This window comes from Callionymus lyra, chromosome 12, assembly GCF_982586985.1.
Source record: "Callionymus lyra chromosome 12, fCalLyr1.hap1.1, whole genome shotgun sequence".
NCBI classification, from domain to species: Eukaryota; Metazoa; Chordata; class Actinopteri; order Syngnathiformes; family Callionymidae; genus Callionymus; species Callionymus lyra.
Window position 1 is genome coordinate 26,673,116 of NC_141829.1, and position 23,732 is coordinate 26,696,847.

The 23,732-nt window shown below is 37.9% G+C and overlaps 1 protein-coding gene across 9 annotated transcripts in view; it reads right to left on the bottom strand.

The window, feature by feature from the left end:
• The window catches only part of LOC148068818 (mitogen-activated protein kinase kinase kinase kinase 4-like), a 62,750-nt gene that overhangs the window by 7,069 nt on the left and 31,949 nt on the right, over window positions 1–23,732 (bottom strand). The window contains exons 5-26 of one of the 9 annotated variants that reach the window (XM_087804553.1): window positions 22,759–22,869; window positions 22,588–22,678; window positions 18,868–18,998; window positions 17,968–18,022; window positions 17,764–17,842; window positions 17,521–17,696; window positions 16,254–16,326; window positions 15,812–16,022; window positions 13,002–13,163; window positions 12,512–12,598; window positions 11,254–11,559; window positions 10,439–10,594; window positions 8,649–8,921; window positions 7,337–7,434; window positions 6,476–6,636; window positions 6,291–6,379; window positions 5,664–5,845; window positions 4,599–4,716; window positions 3,890–4,261; window positions 2,873–2,987; window positions 2,122–2,289; window positions 1,250–1,393 (exon numbers count right to left, since the gene is read on the bottom strand). In XM_087804553.1, coding sequence (XP_087660679.1) covers window positions 1,250–1,393; window positions 2,122–2,289; window positions 2,873–2,987; window positions 3,890–4,261; window positions 4,599–4,716; window positions 5,664–5,845; window positions 6,291–6,379; window positions 6,476–6,636; window positions 7,337–7,434; window positions 8,649–8,921; window positions 10,439–10,594; window positions 11,254–11,559; window positions 12,512–12,598; window positions 13,002–13,163; window positions 15,812–16,022; window positions 16,254–16,326; window positions 17,521–17,696; window positions 17,764–17,842; window positions 17,968–18,022; window positions 18,868–18,998; window positions 22,588–22,678; window positions 22,759–22,869 — 3,358 coding nt within the window. Of the gene's footprint in view, window positions 1–1,249; window positions 1,394–2,121; window positions 2,311–2,872; window positions 2,988–3,889; window positions 4,370–4,598; window positions 4,717–5,663; window positions 5,846–6,290; window positions 6,380–6,475; window positions 6,637–7,336; window positions 7,435–8,648; window positions 8,922–10,438; window positions 10,595–11,253; window positions 11,560–12,511; window positions 12,599–13,001; window positions 13,164–15,811; window positions 16,023–16,253; window positions 16,327–17,520; window positions 17,697–17,763; window positions 17,843–17,967; window positions 18,023–18,867; window positions 18,999–22,587; window positions 22,679–22,758; window positions 22,870–23,732 lie in introns of all 9 variants that reach the window. The other 8 variants (XM_087804552.1, XM_087804555.1, XM_087804556.1 and 5 more) reach the window with 8 other exon arrangements.

Sequence of the window (23,732 nt, forward strand, 5' to 3'; positions counted from 1 at the left end):
ACTGGTGAGCAAGACGAAACCCTCCTCTTGCTCGTCTGACGTCCTTCCTTATAGGCTCTTTATCAAAGTATTTGATGTAATTGGCCCCTGGGTTACCAAAATGGTAAACCCCTCCCCCACAGGGGTTTTTCCCAATGCATTTAAACATGCCATTGTGGAGCCGTTGCTCAAAAAGCCAGACTTGGACCCGACTGAGCTCAGGCCTACTTCTAAGCTCCCTTTCTTGTCCAAGATCTTAGAGAAGGTGGTGTCTGAGCAGCTATCTTTGAAACTGCGCCCAGAATCGCTCTGATCCAGGAACAGTGTATCTGCTAATCAAACAAGGTCTGAATCAGCGGATCTGTTGTGTGGGGTCCCTCAAGGTTCTGTTCTGGGTCCTTTGTTTTTTTTTGCTGTACATGTTCCCCCTTGGAAAAATCATTCAGAGATTTCCTGATGTTTCTTACCACATTTTTGCTGACAACATCAAGCTCTACTGCTCATTCGATCCAACTGAGCCCCAGAGGCTGAACAGCTTAGTCAACTTTTTCAAACAATGGCTGAGTGAAAACTCTTTGCAGCTAAATGTGGACAAAAACTCTGGTTATTGTCCACTCGCCTGAAGTTAATACAAAACTCTGCAGTGAGAATTCTGACCTGCTCTTGTAGCAAAACTCACATTTTCCGATCCTTAAATCTCTTCACTGGCAGGATCAACTTTAAAATTCTAGTTCTTACTTTCAGATCTATTCATGGTCCGGCTCCTCCTTACATCAGTGATCTGATCCAGCCTTACACCCCAGCTCGGGCTCTGAGGTCTGTGGATCAGAATCTGCTAAGGGTTCCTCGCACACGGTTCAGGACCAGCAGAGAGAAATCCAAAGCTTAGACTGTTGCTCCTAAGCTTTAGAATGATCCTCCTCTCTCTCTGCGCTTGATGTAGTCTACTGACTCCTTCAAGAAACATCTTAAGACATTTTTATTTGTGCAGGCTTTTCCTTTAGAGTCCTGTGTGTGTCTCGGTGTTGTCTTGACCTTTTACGTATATATTTTATTCGGTAATGTTTTGATTGTTTAAGCGCTTTGTGACACTGGTCTGGAAAAGCGCTTTACGAATATAAATTACTTACTTACTTACCATGCATGTGAGGGTGAAATCGAGAAAGAGAAGTTAGAAAGAGGATTTAGTTTGAGAACTCTCAGCTGTGTGTGGCAAGTATTACAAATGCTCAATAAAAGATAAGTCAAACTTGTGCATGTTTGTGTGTACCTGATATGGTGACCAGAACATTGAGGCCCTCCAGAACATCCATCTGCTGGAAACGCCTCCGGTTGATAAGAGGGTAAACCTTCCCCTGACCACTGCGATCCAACAGCATCAGGCCACTCTCCGTGCCCACAAGAAGGTTCACCCCTGCACACACGCATATCTTTCTGGTTCAAAAAGTCTTTCAAAATCTTTCAGTACTTCATATGAAAACACTGTCTCTGACCCACCGCTGTGGAACAATTTGATGAGAACGTGACACACTCTCCTGGCGGGTCGTCCAGACAAAGTAACGTAGTGAAGAATATTATCAATAATATTATATATTAAAATATTTTTACATTTTTGTTTCACCAAAACATTCATTACTGGCAGGGATCAATCAGGGAGCACAGGAACTCATTCATGTGGTGCCGTTTGCTGCATAAGACCAGGACCTTCAGCTCTTACTGGGTAGATTATTTTTGTTTATTGTTCACAATTGATGGATAGATGAAACCTCCTCAGTCATGAGGTTTCTTTACAGTCCATCTACGTTCTACTCTCACCTATGGTCACCTTGAGTACTGTCCAAAAGAACACAATTGCAGATACATGCAGCCGAAGACCCATATGATTACGATTAGAACTTTCCAATTTATTTGATAATATGGATAAATAAAAAATAAAAAATAAATAAAATGGACTAAATCTTAATGGGTGTATTAAGAAATCTTCTGCAAGAAAAAAGCACTCAGATAAACGTAATTTAAACGTAATAAAAGTGAATCTTTTAAAAAAAAAAAGTGGTTCCAAATTCAGCTTGTTTAACTTTAACCTTTATTAAATCGAATTTCTTCTCTCAATACAAATTTTAAAATATTTATCTTGCTCACCCCAGAGTGCAGCACACAGGATCTCAGAGTTGAACCTCTTCTTGTATTTTCGGATTTCTGGAGTGTCACTCTGTGGACGGGTGTTGACCGGATTCACGTTGACCACAGAGCCTTTCCTCGAGGCATCCGCCCTTAGAGCCTCAGCTAGCCGGGGGTCATTGGCATAACCTAAAAGGTCATAGGGAAGGGCTTAGGTAGGGTGGTTAGTGTGGGTGGGGGTGAGTCAAATGGGCAATATTAGAAATGCAGACAATATTAAAGAGTAGATTTAGATTACATTTATATTAAACTATATATCAGCACCTTTCTGTGAAGAAATATCAGGTTGAATCCGAATAAACAATGTAAAAAGTGACAGATTTTACACTCAGAAAACAGAGGAAAATACAACCGCACCAGGAAATGGATTTGAATGTCCAAAAATAAAGAGACCGTTTGTTTAAGCCCCAATTACATCAACAGACAGTTCAACAACATCTACTAATTTACTCATTGTATTTATATAATTATTAATAATCTTACATATTAACTAAAAATAATTGATGTCTATAACATGAGACTGATAAGCATGCAGGCTGCTCAACATACATGCCAGATGACATTTGTAAAGGTGACATATGTTAAACAAATACATTACATTACATTTCTTCACATGTGCACACAACAAGAACATTTCAGTTATTGTTAAAAAAAAAAATTGGACATCGTGAATGAATTTGGTGTCAGACGAGGTGAAACATCACCAACTTACCAACATTGTTGAGAGCGCTGCCTGTAGACGGAGACACTTGGAGGAGGCGTGGGTCGATGAACGGAGTGAATGAGGAGGAGGACTTGTGTTTCTGCATGTTATTGCTGGACTGACTCTGCAGAAGACAGAAGTGAGTTATGTTTATAGATAAGTCAATTTATGATGTCTCCGATAAGAAAAAAACATGCTTGTTGTCCATCTAACTACACTCATGCAGTCACAAAGAGGATAACTGAAGGAAAAAATGTTCAGGAATTAAACACAAGGAAAACATGACCATGTTAAATGATTCCAGTGGAAAATATACTTGCCAACAAGTCCAGTCGACTATGAGCTATTGTCTGAGGAATAATATTTGTTTTCCGAGGAGTAACTGGCTTGGACATTTAGAGTTAAATGTTTGGAAAATGCTTGCAAAACACAAATGGCCTCTGGGGACATGTCAGCCAAACCAGAAAAGGATGATTGTGATCGTAAAAAAAAAAAAAAAAGGAAAGTTGTGTATGCACACTCACCATCTATAAATATACAATTAACTGAAGTAATGAGTTTTGCCTTGTATCCTAAAATTACCAGAACAGGATCATTAGTGTTATAAATGACAAGCAGAACCGCTATACAGAGCACTACTGGAACAGACCAAATATTCACAGTATTATACTATTAATTTAAAAAAGTTTGTGGGTTTTTAGAGAAATATTTTTTATAAAAAATAATTAATTAATTATTTGACAGTTAAGTTCACTCCAGTATTCCTGCAGGTGGAACAGTTATCAGCCAGCTAAGCTAGTATAGTACACAGCTATAATGGGTAGTAAAGGTAGAATTAACATTTTAGTGAGCTCAAGAAATGGACACAAATTGAACTGGTTGTTTCAAATCAACCAAACAGAACCTTACGAACACTTCAGATTGTCCAAGATTTAAAGAGAAGGAGTTCTTGTCCATGTGGACTGGGACTATGTAAAAGCTAAACATCCATGTGCCGACTACCACTTCAAGTCAAAGCACACGTACCTCGATGAAGATGCCCAGCTTGTCCAAGGGACTCTGGGGGGACATGACAGGGCTGGCAAGACTGGAGGAGGAGGGGGAGTTGGATGCTGAAGAGGAGGGGGAGGAATGGTGGCTCTGCTGGATCAAATCTGGGAGGTGGTGGATGCGGACGGCATAACCATTCCTGTCTGAGTGCGGTGTGGGCAGGTGGTGCTGAGGATGATGGTGGTGATGATGAGGATGATGAGGATGTGGAGGAGGACTAGAAGTGTGGTGGCTGAAACCTGGACTCTTCATTGAGCCCAGACTTGGATTGTAGCCAGGTAGTAGGCCCAGACTCTGGTGGGGGTGACCCGGACCAGGACCAGGCCTCTTTTTGTTGTCGCCTGCATTCTGGAAGTAGAAAGAGGGGTAGACCACTTTGGCTCTAGCTGCATTCCTGATGAGCTCAGGAGGAGGGAAGGTGTTAGCTAGGGCGGAGGACACCCTACAGTGGCTACTCTACAGGTGGACATAGAGCTCATGTTAGCCATGTCCTCAAAGAGAGTTCTTCTACACAAGTGTGTGTGTGTGTCTATCTGAATATACTATATGTGTTAGTAGACTTTTCCACCAGACTCAGAAACTGAAATAATGATCATGCAGAAAAAACTATGGGATATGGATGGAAACAAAACAACTAAAAGATGTTCAACAGAATGCTCTTGCAGATTGAGGTTTCTCCGGGTACCTGTCTGACGATCAGTGTGCTGTCTTTACACGGGGTGGAGCAAGCATCGCTCTCGCCGTCGTCATGGACCAGCATGGTCTTTGCTGAGCCAGACTCTCCATTGCTTAGCCTGGAGGTGCTGCATGAAGCACACACGTCTTAACAACAGTTGGATCAACAACACTCACATGTGACCATCAATGATATGTTGTCAAGTGTTTTCAGAGTTCAAACCCATCAGCTATGTTGGTCTAAATGGTCTCAATTTTTCCACTGTACGTATTTCAAAACAGTATAATAAGATCTTAAAACAATAGATTTTGAAAGATCAAAATAAAAAGCATACAAATACATCCACCCATCGGACTTATTAACTGTGGTTCTGAAGCAAATCCCACATGCATTAGGATACATATATAAACAATCATTTCCCAGTACAGAGTGCACATGTCTAGAAGCCACAGGTGTTACTGATTTGTGACACAAGACAGACAAAGATGGTTTGCAGAATACATTTTCAATTTTAAATAATGCTAGACAACAAATAACTAGTTTACAAACAGCAATAGTTAAGTTTAGGTAATGTTTTATTCATTTTCATTTTTTTTTCTTTTTGCAAGAAGTTAGTTATTTACACTGCCTTCTCCTACATTTCACCATTAATGCAATTATGTCATGTATGTGTACATGCAGCATCACCTGCTTTCTTTATTCAACAGCCAGACCAATCACCTTTAACTTAAATGCTGAATGGTGCACTGATTGCATCTTTTTGTTCAACACTTGACATCCAGTACCAGGTGCATTACTGCCACTTGTTCCAGAAACGATTATGTTCCTTTTCTGCACTATGTCTTCCACCGGTCTGCTTTGCTTTTGTACTCCCAGCTAGAGCGCCTCCTGGAGGCTGTTACCCTGTAAAATCTGTTTTTGTATGCAGCTGCAGGCTTTCAAAGCGTGTGAAAAAAGTGTCTGCTTATATTACAGAAATGATCATTTAAAATATTATTAAAGAAAACTAGAAACAATGTAACAATGTAACAACAGAACTGTCTTAATCCCAACTTGTGCTGTAGATGTACTTACACAGCTCTGGAATCCTCTGGTCCTGATGTTGACTCTTCTCCTCCCTCTTGGTCCACCTCTTCATCATCGTCATCATCAGTGGTGTCAGAGTCGTCACTGGAGGACGAGTAGTCTGTCACCTTGTTTGGAGGACGAACATCATCGGCTGCACGCAGCTCCTTGGCCAGGGCGGTCAGATCCTGCTGGTCATCAGAGCAGACAGTTGTTTTTTTTATTGCTCACATTTAAGTGTTTGGGACTCTCTCACTCGCTTTGATGAAACTCATTAACAGGAAGCTGTTTGGGAGACGAAGATCAGTTATATTAGTGGGCCAGCCAATGAAAAGCCAGCATTAGGGCAGTGGATATGAAGCACAAGAAAGGGATGAGCTGCTGAAGGGAATGTCAGTGGAAACAGTCGAATCATAAGATCTTTATTAAAAATGAAAGGTTTTAGGAATCTGGAAGGAAATAAGGTGAGAAGTGTAGTGAGTTAAGATGGCTGCCACCACATTCAAGAGAAGAACAAGCAGAGAGTTCTTCAGCCAGTGAGTCGGTTAAAGCATCGCACTCCTGTCCTGTTGCACAAACATTCTACTACAGCAACCCAACTAGCAAGCTACTGCCTACTCTGGTTCTGGTTCTCACCGCTGGTCCTTTGGACCTGACCATGTCCCTCCTCTCATCTGCTTTTTTCTCTGGTCTTTGGAGGGGAGAGCCCTCAGATTTGGAAGATGCTGAGGAAGGTGGAGGAGTGTGGTTAAAGGATTTCTCCAGGCACGTTTTCTAACCCAGCTAGACGTGTATGTGATTTCTCGTTTGTGTGGACTCACAACGGGCTCTGAACCTCTCTCCAGAGCCACAGTGTGAACCTGGCTGCGAGCTGGAGTTACTGGAGCTGCTGGAGGAACTGGTGTCTCCACTGCCACTGTTACTGGTCTGCCTGGGAACCAGTTTCTCCACTCGCTCCCAAAGCAGTCGAGGCTCTGCTGCACTGCAGGGCCAACAGACACACCGTTCAGGACAACAAGACCTTTCACAAACAAACTGTGAGTAACAAAAATAAAGAATAAGTAATTCAGATATCCGCCCATGATAACACTTTTAGAATCCAAATGAGACCGAAAGAAACATGACCACCCTCCAAATTATTCACAAAATGAATGTATAATAGGAAACATGAATAGCAATTTTTGAACAAAATGTAAAGTAGCTTTAGCATCTTGAATATTTTATATTGGATTAATAATATGTTATTTGTTATAAAAAATGAATATTCTGTATTGGCTAAATGCATAATAAATCATCAAAAAGACTTAATAAAAGATTAGAATTTGATTCTTCTGACAAAGCAGGAAGTCAGAGTAATGTTCCCTTTATGTTTTGTTTCAGCACCCAGTTTGTAGCACAACATTTAATTTATTAACAATTAATTGACAAAATTCAAATATGTTACCAAATGTGAAGAATCCAAGTTCCATAAAATAAGCGTTTTTAAAATTGTGGGACATTTTATGGTAAAAATATTTAAAAGAGACAATTTATATTTTTTTATATTACATGATCCATCATCAAAACTAATAATAGAATGGTAATCCTTACCATTCATGATGGGTACAGTATGTTTCAATTCAAAGCTCTGGGATAAGTTACACTAAAACAATCCCATAAAAATTCTTGGGCCTGTCAGTTACCTTGCAGCATTACGGGGCACTGGCTGGCTGCTGCTGTGGTGTTTAGGCGAGTCTCGCCTAGAGAGCACCGGGGACCTGGATGTAGTTCTGAGAGGAACCTTATGTAGTGAAAACACGGAGGAGTTGACACAAACAAGTTCAGGGGTGATTGCGACAACAAAATATCTTACAGAATACAGACAATTCACAGCAAGGCCACATTTCAAACAGTTATAGGTGACAAGTTGCTGCAGTTCGACAAATTCTTTGGTTTATGCCGCTTAAGACTCCACAAGACGACTCTTAGAAAAACTCTCAGTAAATAATTGCTGTGGGAAGAGTGAACTAAAAAATGTATTGTCCATGGTAAAGATTATATACCCCGAATAGGCAAAGCCAAACATGCACTTAAACCAAGATTCAAAGTAAACTGTAAATGTATAGAAATGCGTTAATGATTTACAATGAGATGGAAAAGATTTGGTGTGTAAATATAAACCATTTTCAAGGATTAAAAAATAATTCACTGTTAAATTTTAAACTCCTTACTTATTACAGAGAATGTTTGTAAAAGTGTGCTGATGTTTAGTTCTGGTGCCATGTTCAGCAACTCCATATTACACATTTCTGACAAGTCTTTGTTATTGATTATTCTTGCTGCGCTGTGGTGAGTAAATTAGTGTAGGATTGTTAGTATTAGTCTGTAATACTAATTGCATATTGCACATGTCCAGTTCATGATAAAAAGCTGTTTAAAAACCCCTACACTAATTTAGTCTTATGTTTCTTTAAGTTTACCCTGAAGGATTTAGGGGGGATCGACAAAAATAGATAGATATTTTTAAACTATTATAAATATTATCAGGTATTGTAAAATTTGTTTTTTAATTATTTAATTTCATATGCTTTTTTAATCACATGAATCAATTGTTCAACCTCTAACTTCAGTTTCATATTTGCAAGTTTTATTTTGTGTTGAACTTCTTTTGCCTATAGTAGACATTGATTGGTTTGGCAAATTATATAATACTTTTTACGTTTTTTGATGTGTTAACTTTAAGCACTTTATAAATACTTCAAGTTTCATTTCTATTATCTAAATATTTAAGATAGTTAAAAACATTGCTTCTGTGCAGCGATTGGAATTCTAAAGGCTCATTCCCCAAGGGATTTATAAACAACTATTCATCTTCTTTTTTGTTTGTTTTATTGTTTTTATCTATTTGTAGGTTAGATAAAAAAATATTTAAGATTGGTTAGTTACAGATCATAATTTTTATGTCTCTTTTATATTATATATAGACTATAAGACCACTTCGGGGCTCTGTCTTACCCTGGGTGGAATCTCTGCTGGGGTGCTTGACTCATTGGCTGAGGGTCTGGGCATGGGGTTGAGTGGCAGGTCAGTGCGTGCAGGAGTACATGATGGTGATGAAGATGGGGGGAGATTATGATGACGATGGTGATGAGGCTCTGGATTGTTGCGCAGATGCAGATTTTCAAAGCTAGATGTGAGTGGCTTGTTGACGGAGTGAGAGCGGGAGATAGCAGGTGGAGTGGAGGCCGAGCTCATATTGCCTATAAGTGCAGTTGGATGGTGGCGCACCTTTTAAATGAGGAGAAAATAAATTATTATTTTTCAGTTATCAAACCATCCAGTATTCTGTCATAGGAGATTTTTTTCATATATTAATGAGCATTTATCTTTAAACCCCAGTATTTATACATAAGCCCAAACCATCATCTATGATTATCAATGAATCAAAACTCATTCATCAATTTAACAATGTGGTGGGAAACATTTTCATGATGTTAGACTTTTTACCACAATCTTAAATTAACAATTCGATAAAAGGTTGGTTGTCGAAAACCAGGATCCACATGAGATGTTCGTAAATCTGAAACCTTAAGAGTTAAGTTAGGAAAAGGCAAGTAGAAGCATTTCAATACTAAACACAATGTCAATCAATCAACTTCCATCCTGTAATAAGAAATCTTATATTAGATCTGAATAGGAACAATGGACTACACAGGAGACATAAAAAGCCAGCTTGAGCAAACATGTATTGCAACAATAAGAGAACAGTCACAACAGAGAGAGCATTCAAACCAAAAGCAGGGCTGCCAAGTGTCACGCTTTGAGTGTTACAGTCATCCAATTTGCACACCACACTTGACATTTCTCACGCTTAAATTAACTAATTGAATACTATATATATATATATATATATATATATATTAATGATAATAAACAAGGTCATTTTTGCATAGATCTAGCCAATCACTGAAGCCACCATGGAATATTAACAAATCAGAAGCAACATAAGATACTAGGAAATTCCGGCTTTCAAATTAAGAGCATCAGTGCAACTCTCAGCTTTCATTATCACGGTGATTCTCTGAAATGTCTTAAATGCAAGATTGTTGTTTTTTTTATCATATCATTTAATCATTAGTTCATTCATTTGTACCATATCTATTGATTGTTCAAAACAAATTAAGATCGTCACCCAATAAATAGGTTTTTAAAGAATAAAAATAAATATATATTAATAATAAGTTAATTTAAATAAATGTAGACTTTTGGAGTCATTAAGATTTAAATCAATGTCATCATCAGCCCGACCCCCCTCAAATCTCACTCTGTCATTCCCTGAAACAGGGCAGCCCTGCCAAAAGGTAGGGCTGATATTTATAAGAAAGAAATGTAGGTAGGATAATAGAGCTAAATGTTTTGTCACTAATCTCTTGAACCAAAATCGTCTGGAAAGAAATAATTGATTCACCAGCAAAATAGAGATAATGTTGAAGAACAGACAGGACTAGCAGGAATGTCAGCACAAAATGTTTACAATTCTAGTTTCATAGGACATCAAAGTTAAACATATTTCAGTAAGTTATGATGAAGAGTATAGTCATAATAATAATAGACAAAAGACAATGACATGAAAAGACTACTTTCTAGTCAAGATCGATGTAGTCATTATTCTTTTTTGGTCCTTCTTATTTCACACAGAAGTGAAACATACAAATCAGTCAATATTTTGGATGTTAAACCTCATGATTGGTCCAATCTACAGTCCTAAAGAATGAGAGTAAGTTAAGCATAAGGAAGTTAGTTACCTGTGCCTCTCCAGGCCGGGGCATGACTGGAGTCTCTGAGGACGAGTTTCCATTAGGGTAAGACGCCTCCGTGCGTGGAGGCACCGGTGGTTGCGGGGGTTTGCTCTGAGCAGCCTGAGGTGAACCCTGGATGTTCTTCCTGTACCGCTCATCAGCCTGGACACAAGCACGACATGAGTGTTATGATCGAAGGACTGAAGTGGACACAAGCATTCATCGTTCTTTTAAGGCACCAACAACTGAAACATCCCACAACACCTTATGACAATGAGTTGTTATTATTGCAACAACCCTGCCAGAAATCAGTTACCAAAGTAGCAAAGTGTTCATGCAGCACAAAGGACAAGTCAGAGGTAAAGTTAGCGTTGTTAGGACACATTCACTTGTTCATCGACAAAGTGGAGCAGGATTTAGTGGTTTGAATGTGGTTGATTCTCCTGCCCCTAAAAGGGAATGTTCCTGAACTTAGATCAGTGTCTGTGAAGACTGATGATTTTTTATCTGGGTAAAGAGTGCTTCCCCTCAACATTTTATATTCTCAAGCTACTTCTTAAAAGTCATGAGTGCATGTCAAGGTGTAGACAGAGGAGACGTGCAAGTTACAAGTTCAGGTTCGACATTTGATGCACCTGTCAAACCTCGACAAGACAAAAGGTTGTACGAAGGAGTTAGGAAATTCTCAGCTCATCAGTGAAGCGATGACCTCCCAGTGACGAGCCACCACCAGAACAGACAACACACCCCTGCCACTGGGAGAGTCAATTCTAGCAAACCAAACACCCTGCAGCATAGCGGGTCAGTTTCAGGTTGCAAACCTCGTTGCTTGGCTCAGAGGCAATGGTCGAGCTTGGAGGGCTAGAGGCGGGGATCTTGGAGCCTCCCATTTCCTCCAGACTTGTGTTGGACTTAGACTTAGCAGGTTCTGTATTCTGTTGTGATGCCGCCGCGTCTCTGCTAGCATTTTCCGGCTGGTCCTCTTCCAGGGTTTCGGTGTCCTTTTTGGAACTGGCATCTAAGTTCTGATTCTGCTGGAGGGACAGCAGGTAGGCTTGCTCTTGCTGCAGCTGTCTCTGGAGCTGCTGGGCTTGACGTTGCTCCTCAAGTTCGCGCCATTTATACTCCTGAGTAGATGCAGGCTTAGTTCAAGCACAGGCAAGCTGGAGTTTTGGGGAGTCAACATACTCGTCTCTTCATGGAAAGATATTCTTTGTAGCAAACAGTGTAGATGCCAGTTAATCGACTAAATGATTTTGGCTGCTATATCCAGCACAAAGATGATGATCGCCGGATAAATATGTCAGCAGAACTACTGCTAGTGCAAATGTAACATCCTCTCATTATTGCTGCATCCTCTCTTACAGACACATATTTTATACATTAAGTCACCTACTACAAATATCCTGACTTATGTTAAGAGAATAGGACATCTGGAAACAAAAGAAGGGAACCCTCAGTTCCTGCCTGAGCACTGGTTTCCCACTGACATCATCACCAACAGTGTAAACCTTGTAAACATCTCCACTTCCTCAAGGAGAAGTCACAAAAGACTTGAGTCAACGGTTCTCCTGAGATGTGATAACCCTGATGCTTTGATTCCATTTTGACTAAGGAACAGAAGCAGGAAGTCGTGGGTAACGGAGAGATGAACAAGTTACTGAGATGATGAAGTTCTAAATTCTCTTGGGACTATTAACCGTTTGTTGTAACAATGAGACTTAGTTGAGGGTCACATATTTAAGGCATGGGTGTCTGGCAGACGAGTCCAAAACTTGGCTGTGTTCCACAAATATTGTTTTAAAGACTGATTAGAAACAGAAATCTTCTTGCCGGATTATAGACGATCGAAATACATTCAAATAAAAACCATCATATCTCAGCAATGGTGGGATAACCCTTAAGATGACTTTGTGCTGGATTTTCATGATATTTAAATTACACACGAAATGTACACCTATTTAAAAGATTAAGTAAACAGGGGTTGAAATCTCTGTAAAACACTTCTTTCAGTGTGACGAGAAAAAACTAGCACATGGAAAACGTGATTGTGATTAAAACATCTAAAAAGACACTCACCAGCAACATGGCCTGTTCATGCAGCAGCTGCTGTTGTAGGATCTCAAGGTGTCGCTGCTCCTCCTCCAACTGACGACGAATGTACTCCTGTCAAAGGAACATGTGCGTTTTGGTTAGTAAATCTAAATAAAAACAGTGTCGAGAAGAAGATTCAACGATTGTTTAATAGAAGAAACTAAACATTTAGGGAAAGAGAATAAGTAAAACAAACGATGAAGATAATATTAATAACAACATAAATAAAACAAAACCACTTTTAAAATGTCTGATAATAACAACAACAACAACAAAAAACACATTAATGATTTTAAAGAAAAATAAAAAAAAAGTATAGGGAGAGATCATAAAAATGTTTTTTTCTGCAGTTTCTTTAAGTTTTAATAGAATAAAGTTGATCATATGTTTTGTAAATTACATGAAATATGTTTTAACTGATGTGAACTAATCACATAAGTTGATTAATTAGACAAACAAACGGTCTTCCATGTACCTGCTCCCGGTCAGCCCTTCTCTTTTCGTCATCGGCTCTCCTGCGCTCCTCTTCCTCTTTGCGCCGTCGCTCCATCTCCTCAACTCGCCTCTTCTCCTCCTGCTCGCGGCGCCGCTGCTCACGCTCTTGCTGCCTCCTCATCTCACGCTCCCGCCGTTGTTGCTGCAGAATCAACGTAGAAGAAATTCAGGCCACTTTCGCTAGGAACGAAGAATTTAAGATTCATAATTTGAATCAATGGTTACACTATTATTGTTTATGTATTAAACCTAGGAGAAGATAGACATTTTGTTTTTTCAGGGCTGTTTTTAGAGTAGACATACAGTTTATGAGCTGCAGCATTTTAATCAGATCATTAAGGAGATAATCACTTAATCAAAGCTGAAACCTAAAGTCTGACAGACAGTTAACTAGCACTTGACCTTCTAATCAGAGATTACACTGATTCACGCCCGTCATGTTCCTGCCATGTGCAGAGGGTACTAGATGCAAGATTCAACAGGGGTAAATCCCTCAGAGGATCATTGATTTCTTCCTCTGGAGACATCTGGGAACTCACTCACATCCATGCACATGCAGCATCATTAACCATGCAGTTAGAAGAAACACAAATGATTGCCCCAGTTGTCGACTCCTACACCAGGTGTTGGTGTACAAAAATCGAGTTGGTTTGAAATGCCTGGGAAAGGTTATTCCGTTTTATTTGGATTCTAAAAAAGTTTTTTTATAGAATTTGTAATTTAGCAAAACTAAATAGTTTAAATATCTCTTTTCAAATTGCAATACAAGCAAATTAAATCAGTGTTTATCACATTTTCCCCAGAGGCAACAAAAGTAGTTCATATTTAGTATGGGTTCAAATTCTTAATTAGAAATACAAAAAAAAAAAAGAATACAGAATAAAACTGAAAAACAATCATAAAAAGAAAAAAGGGCAACAAAGTGAAGGTAAAAAATGAATAATATATGATAAAATTATAATTACGTAAAAAGATGATGATAAAGATCATGTACTGACTTGGGTAAGGTTTGGGAGATTTTGAAATAATTAATTCCATAATAAATACATAATAATTCAAACATACATTACATAAATATGTAAAGCTAGTAGTTAATGTTGTGGAATGTAGTCTTCTAAAGGGAATTTGTCTTTGCCTGGAACAGAAATCTGAAATTAAACTTTTTGAGCTGACGGTGTTGGGTAAAAGAAAGATTAAGGCACCAAGAGTTCAAAAAGTGTAAAGGAAAACATAATAGTTCCATTTTGTCCTCATACAGTATAAAGGGGAGAGAATTTTTGAGACCGACTAACATGAACACAAATCCACAAAGACTAAAGCTCACAGAGATAACAAGGATCTCCAATGCGTGTTTACGGGGCCATCGCTGTGCTGCTTAGTGTCCTGAATTTGGATGAGAATTACATAAAGAAATCTAATCTGTGTGCTGACAATGACAGAATATCCCTCTAGGCTGTCACTGCATAATCAAAACAATGCAGAACTGAGATGAGAGGGACCAAAATCAAATTGTGTTTAAAGCACGTCCACTTTCCTAAGGATTAGACCTTGTTCCAGACCAATGTTCCTTACTCAGACGGCTTGAAGATTCAGTGGTGCAATGTTATGTTTGGTAGTTATTAAAATATCCTACTGCTTCAAACATGTTAATTGTTGTTGTCCCTGTGCTTAGATCTGCCCGTTTTCTGTCTTCTTTTCAGCACACTCTGTGCTGAATGTGTCAAAACTTTAATTAGAACTTGAAATAATGTGTCAGCTGCTTCTGTCGTGATCTCTCAAAGCGATGATGTCATAAAGGAGCACTATGGAAGCCTCATCAATAACTTACTTGTTTCAGAGGGAGAGAAAATATTTTTAGCTCATCTAAAGCTCTCGTCTGGGCACGGCGCATGAATAATTGATAACATTGTGAAGTTGACTCAGTATTAACAACAATGATGGTATACATCCCTGTTACTGCCATGGCATGACACACACGCACACACAGACCCTTTAAAGTGTATATTTTAATGAGTATTGTTTTGATTGTTTAAGCGCTTTGTGACCCTGGTCTGGAAAAGCACACAGACATACAGTGGATGTGTTAAACATAATTATCATAATTATCGGTCATAATATTTGACTGCTTTGATTTTTATGTGATGTTATTTTTTCCACCTTTCTGTTTCACTTCAGTTAGGTTATTGGTATTAAATTTTATAGCCGGTTGCTTTAAATTTAAGATATCAAGAGGTTAAAGGGGGAGCTGCTGGTGGTCCAGAAGGTTCTACAGTGGATCTTCTTCTGCAAGAGATCTAGAAGAGTCAGTCTCATCTACCATCTACAAGCATGCAGTGCAGTGTTTCCTCATCTCCCGCATCAACCACAGGGCATGGCAGCTGCTCCACAGATCCAGATGCAGCAGGAGAGCCACCATAATTATAAATTACTCCATGGCAGACCCCAACCAAGAGTATAGGACCATTACACTGAAAGCTTTGATAGAGAAACTAATCCTCAGACGGATGAACAGTGGTCTTGCCTCTTAACATAATTCAATGGATTATTGCATTGTTACTTCTTGCAAGGGCTTTAACGTATATTGCATAATAATTGTTTCCAGTAAACTATATTTATTTACTTTCGCTTATGTATTTTATTGTTGCTATACTGTATATATGACCGCTTTATCTGGTCTCAGAAACAGAAACAATAAAAAAAAATCATTGGAGACTAAAAACAACAAGCTTCTTGAATCAATTGAATCAGATGGTGTCAAATAAAAAACATAGACGGCTGGAGTGAATTCACCTCCTCCAATCGTCTTCTCTGCTCCTTCTGCTGCTCGATACGTTTCTGTCTCTCGGCCAGCAGTTGCCTTTTATACTCCTCCTGCTCTCGGAGCTGCTGCTCCTGGAGCAGCTGCTGGCGGCGCAGCGCCTCCGAGCGCTCCTTGTTCTCCTGCTGAAGCCGAATGAAGTCACGACGAAGGGTTGACTCGCCTGGAACGTTGACAATAGAGCTGCAAACAAAACAACCATGTTTAACGGTAGACACTTAATTCATATTGATGTTAACATGATGAAAGTTTATACAAAACGTTGTAGGGACGTCACAATTTTATCATGATGCTTATCTGACTAAGCAGAAATAAAGCATAATGGGCCTGAATAAATTGATTATTTGGTTTAATATATTTCTTTATATTTTATAAATGGACAAGTCACATTTAATCCCAAATAAAAGCTCTTACCTTGGCTCCCCTTCTTGCTCCGATGACTCTTCTTCCTCCTCTTCACTGCCACTGTATTCGTACTCAGTCTCATCTGCACGAAGTCACCAACATCAATCACAATTGTATTGCTAGTTCATTTAAGGGACTTTATTATTTCTGTAACTTATGGCTTATGTTAGGTCTCAATTGTTATATTGATATCTTGAGATAGCAACGAGATTGGTTTTATCATTTGCCTAAAGATCATTTGTGATGAATCTTCAAAAAAGACAATAAACAATTTTGTAAAATTTCACCTCAAAATCTCAACATTAGCTTTTATCCTGTTTATTCAATATATATATTTCCGATTACTTTTTATCACATTTTTTTTCATTTTTCAAAACTATTTTAGTAAAGAGATTTACATTATAAAATGTGCCCTGCCAACTGAAAAGGCTTGGTTTTTCTCAAGCTAAAATCTTGTTTACCATAACCACACCCACTCGGCTGTGATTGGTCAAGCATCGTAACCTCTCGTTCTGTGAGATTTCAGACCGGGGAGAACTTTATAAAGTTATAACATTAATACATGGTCATGCGAGGGACTTAATACATCTCAGAGAGGCAGACTTCAACATTTTAAAAAAAATTGTATTTCTCCTTCTCTTTTTTCTGAATTGTGTGAAATGCCAGAAGTCTGCACTTTTTGCTATTTTCATTCTTGATTCATATTAACTTTTCCATGCGTAGACTGGAAGAGGGGGAGCTCAGATTGGCTGCTGTGCATGTCACTCAAATCGTAAACCAATACAAACCGGCACAATAACCATTTGATTGACATGCAGAGCAGCCAATATGAGCTCTCTTCTCTTTTTTCCTCTATCATATTTTATTATGTCAGGAAATTTACACGCAACAGCTTCACGATCAACTGGTAGATGGCGATCGACGTATTGGGCACTCCTGGTCAGCACAAACAGTCTGGCAGGAAAGCCAAGAGTGATAAAGACGAGATATAATGTGCAAAGAAAGGCTCTAGTTTGATTTTGTTTTTACGATGGAACTGTTGAGGCAGGAAAATAAAGATGCTGCACTTAAACTTGACCTCAGTGAATCCATGGTTAGATTCATGGTTAAATTTTGAAGATGAGATGTAAAATGTTGTGTTAATATCTCTGCAGCTTATTTTTTACATAGTTTAGTATTAGTTTAGTTGGTACAGCTTATAAAAATGTGTGCTCTTTAGTCTATAGTCTATATTATGGTTCATAATTATACGAATTTATCAAGTTTTTTTCTTCACCTTTCTCTCCTCTCTTCTTCTTGGTCCGGTCAATGTGGTCTTTGAGCTGGATGCGGACCTGCCTCTCATTTGGCTGGTCTCGGATATAGGGGTGTTTGAGCAGCTGCTCGGTGGGTGGGCGCTGTGTGTAGTTCTTGACCAGACAGCCTTCGATGAAGCTAAAAAACTTTTTAGACCTGCAAAGAGTCCAGTTCTTACTTGTGAATTCAGTCCACTTGTAATAAAAGTACAAACTCTTGTTACCATTTTTTTGACTTCAGCCTGGGAGGGGGGTTTCTGGGAATAAGGAAGAGGGCTCTCATTGGATGCATGTCGCACAGTGCTGAAGAGAGACAGAATAAGTGAGACTACAGCTTATTGTTTTTTCAATTTAAGGACAACTAATTACTATGTAAAACAATTTTTTTAGTTTGGAAGCAACTGCAGAGTAATGTGACTTGTACTCACGTGGAGCTCCCTCAGCCATTTCTATAGCTGTAATTCCACAGGACCACAGGTCGCTCTGAGGATAGTCAAGCAAGAAAATCACATAAAACGGGCTTCAATCGCAGATATATAAAACTCATTTTAGGGGAAAATAACTATGAACATACATTATATGCATAAACCTGATCAGTAAATGCAGAATGGGAGTTATGAACTCAAGTTATTTTATTTGAAGTTGATTGATTTTCAACTATTTGAAACTAGATTATGACATCAGACAATATATATTTCCATTAACATGATACTGTTGAGTTTTCCATCCAGATGACATCATCACCTCAATCTCTATTTTTCCCTGGGTACCTCCACTGGATGCGTGCAACACTATATAGTTGACTGTACAAAGTTGTTGATATCCTTCTCATATTGCAAAGTGGAACACATGTTTTTTCATGCGTTTACTTTTAGCATTATAGAAAAAATAAAGATGCAGACATTTATCCAACATTTATTAGTCAAACCGTCATTTTTGTTTCAGCAGACTGACGGCAATGTGTTAAAATATATTGTTTGGCTCCCACTTGTTAGTATTTTTTTTTTTTTTACTTCTAGAATACATACATTATGACTGATCTAAATTAGACCGCTAATTTCAGAAAATATAATAATTTAAAAATGCTAGGTACTGCCGTCAGATAACCTTTCCTTACCGTTTTTAATTGAATCAATCATTGTTTTTTTACCCAACATTGAAACTTGAAAATTAAAGTACACTACAAATAATAATGTTTGAATGATTTTTGAATGAACATTAATGTATTTGTGATTTTTTCATTGTTTAAGGAAATGTAGTCAAGAAGCATGCTGAATGCATGAGGAATCACAACACCGTTAGAGTTGGTACTATGGTAAGGTTCATACCCTGTAATCGTAGGTAGCGTCAGGGTTTTCGTCGCAGGCTATGACTTCTGGGGCCATCCAGTATGGTGTCCCGATGAAAGTGTTCCTCCTGCCGACGGTTCGGTCCAGCTGAGCACTCACACCAAAGTCAACTGTGGGGAGAAATAGAAAAGAGGCTTCTTCTTAATACATTGACACTTAATTGACAATAAAATATGTTGACCTCGGGAAAATGTGAAAGTTTGAATATTGATTAGAAACGAGTTTATTAAATTTAATTTTCTCATGTAAATATTATAATGAAAAGATAGTTTTGTACAAACAGACACATACTGATGAGTACAATTACAAAATGGATTAATTATACATTACGTGTTATACAAACCAATAAGACAAAATCATTTTTGAATTAACAGGTGCTTCCTCTGCACTCATCCTCCCAAAGCACACCCAAAATTCAAATTTCATTCATATAATATTTCTATTCACTCTCATCTCAACTGAGGGTTTGTGTTATTTTGTAGAGTAGTCTGTCTCTTTCTGGAGATATAGGCAAAAATGTATCTCTTGTTCATACTAGAGACACCGCTGGAAAATACAGACGAGCAACATGGAGGCATTTGGATGAAGAAGATGACAACTGGGTGCCACTTACTTTTTTTAATGTTGACTTCATCATTGGAATCTGCTTCAATCCAATCAATATAGAGTTAGTGTTTAAAACCGGTTAAATAAAGCCTTCTAGACAATTTCCCAAAGGAGACCTCCTGAGGGATCAATAAAGTTTTACCTTTTACCTTTTTTTACCTTTTAGCGCAGAGTTCAGTGTGTGTGACGTCAGAGGACGCTCCATTAAATTTAAATTTCACTAACTTCAGGATGATCAATGATGACAAAAATACATTTAACAAGTTTAGTTTAATCATAACAACGTTAAACGGTTAACTAACTTACTTTTAAACCATGTTGATCTCAGATCAAATGATGAACCCAGTTAGAGGAACGGAATACTCATCATCATTCAATAAACCCAGCACCGCAGTCTCTGTCAATACTAATGTGATTATTGAATGTTTTTTTTTGCATTAAAATTTAGTTTAAAACTGTGATCATGAAAGAAATTCCACCGGCATGCGCACCTTTTGTGAATCAGATACAGACTAGTTTATTGGATTTGTTTACATTATGTTGTTCTAATATAAGATTATATTTATTGTGCTTCTTTAAAACCTTAAAAACCTAATTAATTTTGAAGCAGGGAAGACTCAAAGAGTGCTCTTACTATGACTTATTTATTTAAAAAAAGTGTTATTATTAATCTAATCTGGAATTTTTGTGTTCACTTAATAATATTGAGACCTGCATGGTTACTTTGTTCCAAAGTTAGTGTTATTCTTAGTATTTTGTTTCACCAACATGTCAACTTCACAGACCGCCTACATTTTCTTCAGGTTATAGGGAAACAAAGTTCAGACAATTTAACTTTCTTTTTCTTATTTTCATTTTGTTCACTAAATGCTGGTAGACATTAAACACTTTGAATAAATACCAACTTTGTAATTATACGTAAAAAATATTTTTTAATTAAAAGCATCAGCAGTTTTATTTCATAATAGGGAATAAAGTTAGTTAAAGTAATATTTTAACACTTGGTATCGGATCAGTATCGGCCGACACTCAAAGCCTAGATATCTGGTATAGGGACCATAAAAGTTTGATCAGTGCATCCCTAGTAAAAGATTAGGGAAATTAGAATATTGTGTGAACTAACCATTTAAAAAACAGAAGGAGATGCACACAAGACAAAACGGAACTGATATTTAGTCAAGCATTCAAATAAGAGGATGTAGATGACTGATGCAAACACTGATGAAACATGACATGGTAGTGAACGGTTGCTAGCCAAAACAGCACTGACTCAGACTTACAAATGTGAATTGCATAACCCTTAGCATAAGACATTAGCACAGTTTTGTAAGGAAATATAAAGATGAGGAATTGATAGGTTCAAGAAAGTGCTGTTGGATCAATCTGTGATTCTGCCTTGGTAAGTGATGCAGTTAAAATAAATTGTAGACTCCCTAAAACAAACAATGCGCCCTTATTAGCAATACTGTGATAAGTAGGTTACAAAGTAAAAAAAAAAAAATCATTTCACAATACACTTTATGTCAACAATCATTCTGCAGTAAGGACAGGGTTACTCCTCCAGACAGTCTTGAGTGTGAACTAGGAATACAAACATTACACGCACTTAACAAACTGTGCACGTCCTCAAATGATCTCCTGGCACTTATACACCATCCATATACCATTTACTTTTGCTTCAATGATCCATACAAATTAACAATTGTAACATTTTGACAGCACATTATTATTCATAAATAATAACTATGTGAATGTGGTACAGAGTCTGTCTGCAGAAACAGTTTTCCATTTCTTCCAAAATGTGGGCATCAAATCGGAAATGTTTTTTTCTTTGCTATTTTAAGCAGCAGCCTGAGTCATGCTGCCATAGTCACGCTTGGATAACAGTGTTCACACAAGCTTTAACAAGAGAATACACACTTTATAATGCTGTTAGCATGTCTTCTCATAGTTGACTAATGCCAAAGCTGTGTCACAAAGAGTCACAGAGCTTATGGAATTTTATCAAAAATCACTGTTATTACAAAAGTTTGTGTTTTCATAGCTTCATTTAAAACCATTTAACCAAGTTAAATGTTTACATTTGGTCAGAACAAAAAATTATAGTCTGTATTTGAATCCCATGACTTTACATAGAAATGTCTACAGCAGATAAGTTGATTGAAATTTCAGGATCACTGCAAGTCTTTGGAATGCACCGATCTGATTTTTATGGTCCCAATACAGGTACCTGGGCTTTGAGTATGAGCCGATACCGTTCCGATACCAGAGTTAAAATGTACATTTTCTTCCCTATTGTGAAATTAAACCGCACATGCTTTTAATAAAAAACAAAACTTATGTATAATATATATATATATATATATATATACTAAATATATAATAGCAGTGTTGGTATTTATTTAAATAAAGTGTTAAATGTTCAACAGCATTTAGAAAAAAAGAAAATACAAGAAAAAGAAAAAATGTAAACTTTGTTTCCCTATAACCTGAAAGAAAATGTAGAGGGTCAGAGAATTTGACAAGTTGGTGACTCAAATTACTAAAGCCTTATTCGCACGGCATAAGTATTACCTGGGGACCTCAGTGTTTTGTAAATGACCCCCCCTCCTCTGTGTTATTTTAAGTGCATTCGCACGGCATAATCGATGTCTGTAAAATAGTCATTTTTAATTATTTTTTTCTCCTCCAAACATCTGCTCACATCACTACAGAAGAGCTTCACGGCAGCAGATCAGTGCAAATATAGGTATTAAACTGCTTGGATCAAATACGTGGATCGCAGCTTTTTCACAGATACCTGATCTGACTTAGAGATACCAGTATTGGATTGGTGCATCTCTAATATATTTATTTTAGGTTATTGCTACCCATGTAAGTTTCTTGTATCCTCCTTGCCTAGTGCTTTACTTGAGTCTCAGGAATACTTTTTAGTTAGTGCTTGGTCATACCAAATGGGCAAACATAACTTCTACTGACTCAGAGTTCTGTTTTTCTTCCCTTACTCTGGCATGGTTCAGCCCTCTGAACACCAACGACTACAGTCTCTTGTTAGATGCAACAACAACAAATCGAAATGACCTCCAAACTTACCAAGTTTGACCTCTGCGTTCTCCGTCAGGAGCACGTTCTGTCCCTTGATGTCACGATGGATGACATGATGAGCGTGCAGGTGAGCTAAACCCTGCGGTTCCAACGAAAATAGAACATCAGCTCACTTCATAAAATGCAATGATGATGTTCAAGGTTGTTAAAGCCCCTGACCCTTAGGATCTCTCTGGAAATGTATGCGATCCAGTCCTCTTTTAGAGTGTTCCCTTTGGTGTTCTTCACCAGGTCTGTTATGGAGCCTGCGCCACAGAACTCCATCACCAGCTGGAGGATAGAAAGGAAGCACACACACATTTGTCAGTGTTGCTAGTGTGCAAACATCTGCTAAACATGTTAGAATAAGCATTTACGGTCTAACAACTGCTTTCTAGCTGTCCTTTCATTTATAAACTCTTACAAAAACATCTGGATGAACATATGCTTGAACTCTTTGAGGCAGAAAAATGGGAAGAAAACCCTTTGTTGGTATTTGGTAACAGAATTTAGCACAAGTGAAGGAAGGAAAGCAAAATTTTGACCCCGAGGAGATCCTTGACTGACAGATAAAGCCGAGGTTGAGGGCGTCAAAGTCATGGTAAGAAATAAAGGATTTAAAAGTGTTTTTTATTTTGTCTATACCAAATATCACTCACCAAAAGAGAGAAGTAAAAGGTAAATAAAAGTTATCAAATACACATGTTGATGAACACAGCTTCACTGCCTACCCACAAGTAACAGTGACCAAACTGCTCTAGGTAGAATTTAAATAAAGCATTTATTTTGGTTATGACAGCTAAGTGAGCAGGTAAAATAAGTGAACTGTAGAAGAGATTTACTTTATAAACAATTAGTTGAATTTGCGGAATAACCACAACTTTCGGATCGCAAAGATTGCAATTTTATTTTAAAGTTATGTTCATTTGACTTTCGGCCCATCAAATTCTCGCATGACTTACAAGCTGTGCTGAGCCGAGCAGAAGAAGCAGTGAGCGACTCAAACGCCACACTAGCAATCATATACTCACCAACAGGATAATGAAAAGTAACACGTTTTAGAGAAATAAAAAGAAGAAAAACAGTTTTGTCTTAGGTCAAGTTTTTTTTCTTGGTTAAGTTTAATTTCTTGGTGCAACCAGTTGTAAAAATTT